Raw genomic sequence first — 6,024 nt, 5'->3', positions numbered from 1 at the left:
ATATATATATATATATATATATATATATATATATATATCCTCCATAGATTGCCATAAACAACGGTCCTGAGTCACCTGCAGCCACTGACTCCCTGCTATTAGTATTCCATATACTTACGCATAAAATGTATCTTGACGTATTATTTAATAAATAAAATAAGTGTTTACGCATTAAAAAAATATGGAGAAATTATAAGACAAAATAAATAAAGTTATAAAGAATCACTCATAATTATTTATAATAGAAAATTGTATGAAAAAGTTAACCCGTTTTTCTTTAAGCATTTCTATGAACACACTCTATCTATATAATCTAAACGTACTACGTACTGACAGGCTAGCATTGCAAACACAAAAACGAGACAAAATAATGATTACAACAGTGTACTTGTATAGAATTGAAGTTGCAAAAATAGTGAATTTTTACACGTATTTATTATATATTTAATTTCGATTCGGCGATATTTAACTAACATTATTTTAATTAAATTAGATGTATTTTTCTACCAATTCTTGTACATAACATTTCTGTATGTTTTAGAATGTTGTGCTTAAATGTATATTTACAGTTTAATTACATGAAAAATGTGCAATTTTAAGGTTAATTTACCTGATTTACGTTATATTCAGGTACAGCACACTTAAAACGAATTTAAACTTCAAAATTTAAAAATAATAAAACCATATTTTGTTAATACTCCCGCCAAATCCATTTTCAGCATATTGTATTGTGTAAATTAATGTCTTGCTTTTCTATCTTTTTTTTTATACAACTTAGAATGGCAAACAAGCTGACGGTCCACCTGATGGAAAGTGGTAACCGTCGCCTACAGACATGAGCAGTACCATGGACATAACAGAGTATACTGTTTCGCCCATGATACCCCCCATGCGTTGCCATTCCTGAGGACTCGGGTGTTATTCCTCTGTACCCTGTAAATTCACGCCATATCCCACCCTTCAAACCGAAACACAGCCATGCAAACACAACTGCTTCACGGTTGAAACACGAATGGGACAGAGGTGCCCAAGCAATCGATTTTTGTACAAAGTATCTCTCTTTAAATATGTTATTATGTTTCTTCTTTTAGATTTATATACTTTATAATCTTCGATGGTCTGATTAATTAATCTATTGTTTACATTTCCATTAAATTCCATTGAAACAGACTAGGTATAGCCGTTTTGTACGTTTTCACTTGATTATAATTATAAAAAATGTAAATTTACAATCAGCAGGAGAAAAAATTGTGCAAAATATTAGAGAGATTTTGTCACCGATAAATAACTGCTTTAAAATTTTGCACTTTATACAAGGCAACAACTGTTCGTACTAAGTTTTTTTTTTTATATTCCTGACTATGAGAAATATTTTTTATATATTGTAAACTTATAATAATCTGTGTTCTGTGTACTATGTTAATACATTAAGACGTTAAATAAACGGAAAAATAAAAACAAACATACAGACAAAAGTCTCACTGTCGAATAAAGCCGACTCGAGTGGGTAAAGCGCCGAGATTGTTCTGACTTACAGAAACAAAAATCACGACTTTGAATCTGGTAGCTATTAAAAAATAAATCAAATTTGGTACTTGTCCGATTGTATGTTTTTTTTTTCTATCGAAAGCGACTCCGAAAATATTAACGCGGTGAATATGAGTTTTCAAATACTCAAATTGTTTTAAATTTCCATATTATAAGTACTTTTAAATTCTTAATTCAGGTTTCATTATTATGTGTATGAACTGTGTAAAATATGGTGATGCCAAGACCATAACGGTCTCATTATGAAACCTGTACCACAGTATCTATGGGTAAAAGCTGTTTTTTACTATCTGAGATGGAGATAATCCACCAATCACATTAAGACAAATTGCCTTTTAAATTTTTTTTTTATAACCAATATTTCAGTAGCTAAGGTGAAATAATAGAACATTTCACCATTCATTTCACTTTCACTACAAATGTTTAAATTGCCTATTGCCTATATACTGTGCTAACTGCTTTGTGGTGAAAGTGTAACATATTATTATACTGTGATATCATAGTTGTAAGTGTCCGTATAATAAAATATTTTAGTACTGAATTGTTTTTTATTGAATCAAATTACAATACTATTATTAAATAGAAAATTTTGAAATGTAAGGAAAATATTTTTATTGTATACAATATTATAAAAATTATGATTACAGGTACTTTGACAATTCTAGCAACATCGAGATATTTCATAGTGACTTTTATGAACGGGCTAAATGACCATGTCATTACATTAATACAAATATTAAGTTAACTAAGATTTAAAAGAGTAACTGTTGAGCTACTTGTGGGTTCTTCTCAGCAAATAACAACATTTTAAACTCAACAATACAATTTAAAAAGATAGTGATTTAAAAAAGCTTATAAAAAAATCTATTTAAATTTTTTGAATATGAATAGAAATTGATAAAATTTTAAAATATATAAAAAAGATTCTTGAACATTATCTTACTGCGTTAAATAAAAATTAATAACATATACAATTGTTTAAGCATGATTAACATATACATAACAACATACATCTTTACAGACTTTCACATTTATGAGTATAATAATATAGGAGAGTTTATTTAATATTTTACACACATAATAACACATACGGCAGCACACCTGCAATGCCGTAGGTGTTGTGGGTGACCAGGGGCGGCGGTAGTCACTTACCATCAGGTGAGCCGCATGCTCGTTTGCCATCTGTGTTGTAAAAAAAAAAAAAAATATATACATTTTGAAAATGTATTAACAGATCTTAATCCCTGTACTTGTTTCTATGATATTCATGTGTTGGCTACCAACAAATCTCTGCCACTTGCCACACAGTCACTGGCTATATATATTTTGCTTCCAGTTGAAATCTGTACGAGATCACAGGCAGCTATTTCAGCATAATTTACACCACCAATCATGTACACAAATACACTTTTAGGTTTTAGAGGAAATATGTTACCAATATTAGGCTCACTCTTCAATAACTTTGCCAACCCCTTGGCATCTTTGCACCCATACTCCAAGTCACTTTGTAGTTTTAAGTCTGATAATTTCTGATTCAATGTCTCCATCCCATTGCTGAATTTTTCAAGAATATCCCCACCAACTCTCAGGTCTGGCAATGCTGATAATTTAGTGAAAATTTCAGCTAGAGATTCCGATGTTAAAACTGTGTTACATATAACTGCAGTGAGTGGAACATATCCACCATTGAAGACATAACTCGGAGATGACTTGCTAACCTTATCTGGCTGAGGAGGCAGCTGCTTCAATTTATTGGCGGTCACTTGAAACCCACTTTGCCATTTAGGTAGCCTGTCACTTAAATTGGAAATACTAAGGGAAAGTTTAGGACTAGAGGGTTGTACCAACAAGCCAGCATTAACCAAATTATGGAACACATAGAGATACTTGTATCCAAAAGCAATCAAATATTTACTAACAAGGGAATTGTATTCATCATAAGACAAACCCTGAGTCAAACTAAGAAGACACATTAGCCGCAAACTATTATAAATATGTATATCAGTACCAAAATTCTCATCAACAAATGTAAAATTTGACTTTTTATTTCGATTATTTAACATTTCTGTTTCAGTACACTTTAGATTTTCGAATTTTTTACTCATATCTGATATTATTGTTTCGCAAGCTAATACATGGTTGACTAGATTTTGTTTAAATAATGCAACATGTTGCAGTTTTGTTGTGACATAGTGCTTCATTTCTTGTATGCCTAATGCTTTGATATCTTCATTTTTCAACAGCTTTGCTTTCGAACTCAACACACTTAGAACTTCTGAGAAATGTCTGTGTTTTATCTCTCCATAGAGGCTATCTATTGAACTATCTAATGTCATCACTGTGTTTTTGGTCTTGCTAGCAACATCTTCTTCCTTAAAACCAAAATCCATTTTTCCTTTTTTCTGTATTGTTTCTTTCACATTAAGATCTAAATGACCACAATTTATATTGAAAAGCTCACTCAACAAACCACTGTATGTTGCTGGCGTTAATAAACTTGATGGATAATCCTGATTTCTATCTATCAATATTAAAGCGCCTATTTCTTGTGAACTATCATTATTTATAAAATCTCTTGCATAAGTCTCATTGTAAACTTGTAATATATCTAAAACACTTGCTGAAAGTTTGCCCACAGAAAATAATATCTTTGGTTTACCGATGACATGAAATAAACTCCATATTGACATGGCAATACTCGATAACAATGAATGATTTTGTTCGACAAACAATTGCTTATATAAAAATGGCAATTCTAAACTCATAAGCTGCTCATCTAATACCATTAACTCCCATGAAAAAGAATGTAACTTAACAATGCCATACAAACCCCTGCTCTCAAGTATAGAGTCATAAGAACAAATAAATTTTGGTACAATTATTATGTGAAAACATTCCAAATCTGACAACGAAGCATTTTGACTTATCAGTGATGAGATCTGGTCTAAAACACATTTGTATTTCTGAATGCTGGCTGGTATGAAATAGACTCTGTTAATGTTAGCTGTTGTACCCAACTGGGGGTCCATTTTGTAGATCTTGTCAATTCCATGTTGCCTGCAATGAAACAAATTTTTACAACATTAATTAGCAACAACAAAAACCAAGCTGACTGCCCACCTGATATAAAGTGGTGACAGATATTAATACATATTGATTCTCAATGGAAATTTTTCAATTTAAATTACTCATCACAACTTAGATTTATTTATTTAATATTACCACATGCGTACATTATTTTTAATTAAAGGAAATTATTGACCAATTTCATATTGAATAGTATTAAAACTGAAAGTACATAAAATTTTTTTGTTACCTGTATCTAGGATTGGCATTTTGTATTGTAATTGAGCATGTTATAATGCTAACTGTAGTTATAGTCATAACTTTGAAAAAGTAGTAGGTGATCAGATTCAAAGGACAATAAAGCCTACTTACTGGACATGGAATAAGACACATAATTCCAGGTCACTCTTGGATTTAAGCCTATCTATGTCCCTTTGAAAGAATTAAACCAATAGGTAGCTTTTAGAAGAGTCTTATATATATATATCTTCATGCCAAATCTCCCTACCATTTTGTATTCAGATTTTTATTCTTGGAGAAACGAAATGCGGCAAAAAGATGGAAATTATGATGAAACCAGATAATATGAAAGATGTGAATAAAGATATACTCTGTCTGCCCCATAGGGAATCTACTATAAAATAGATACAAGGTAAGTAAATAGATTTATTTGCAGGACTTAATACCTACTTCAATAGAGAGAGGGGGAAAGGGTCAATGGAGACTAAGAATCCCACTGCTAGCAATATGTACAACTAGGTCGACCTTCACGCGGTTCCCCCTAGAAAATATCATAGTTAATTCTTGATGTATTTATTATGGTAGGTTGACTGACCTGTTTTCATTCTCATCTATCATCGCTCACAGGTGCCTCGCCAGCGTATACCGTTATCGGTGGCGGGGTTACCATTCCATTTTCACCTATCAAAAACTTCAATAGGGAAAAGGTGTCAGTCTATAAATATAATATATTGTAAACTCACCTAAGCCAACCCACACCACATATTCTTTCCAATGGTTTAATAAGAATTGGGTCTATTATGAGATCCTTTTTATCGCCACACAATGCAAGGATATTCTCTAATTTGCGTTGTGATATTAGGCTCATAGAAGCCAACTTCAATGAAAGTGGTGGATCCATGTTATTAGAAATTAATATCTATCAAAATAGACTCTTAAATAAGTAATTATTTAGAATAAAACATAATTTAGAAACTGTTTGTATTTGTTATTCGAATATAATCTGTCAATTTTGCCAGTTGTCATAATAATTTTATTATCTCTATTTATACCACAGATCACGGATACCAATTAAAAATCATAGAACAAGTAATCACTAAGAAATGTAACGTTTATAACTGAGTTAAACACGTTTACGTCCTTTTAAACAAGCTAACAATCTACCTGATA

At 31.2% G+C, this 6,024-nt stretch overlaps 1 protein-coding gene across 1 annotated transcript; it reads right to left on the bottom strand.

The window, feature by feature from the left end:
- Nucleotides 1-1,838: 1,838 nt before the first annotated feature.
- Nucleotides 1,839-5,883, bottom strand: LOC113510668 (vacuolar protein sorting-associated protein 33B). The gene is made up of 2 exons (XM_026894156.3): nucleotides 5,598-5,883; nucleotides 1,839-4,605 (listed from the first exon to the last, which is right to left on the bottom strand). The coding sequence occupies exons 1-2, from the start codon at nucleotides 5,753-5,755 to the stop codon at nucleotides 2,814-2,816; spliced, it is 1,950 nt and encodes a 649-aa protein (XP_026749957.2). The 5' UTR covers nucleotides 5,756-5,883; the 3' UTR covers nucleotides 1,839-2,813.
- Between the last annotated feature and the right edge of the window lie 141 nt (nucleotides 5,884-6,024).

The sequence above is a fragment of the Galleria mellonella genome, unplaced genomic scaffold, assembly GCF_026898425.1.
Source record: "Galleria mellonella isolate WM207_F2 unplaced genomic scaffold, CSIRO_AGI_GalMel_v1 utg1217, whole genome shotgun sequence".
Taxonomy (NCBI): domain Eukaryota; kingdom Metazoa; phylum Arthropoda; class Insecta; order Lepidoptera; family Pyralidae; genus Galleria; species Galleria mellonella.
Note: the sequence above shows the minus strand (reverse complement) of the source record. Positions and strands in the feature narration are given on the sequence as shown.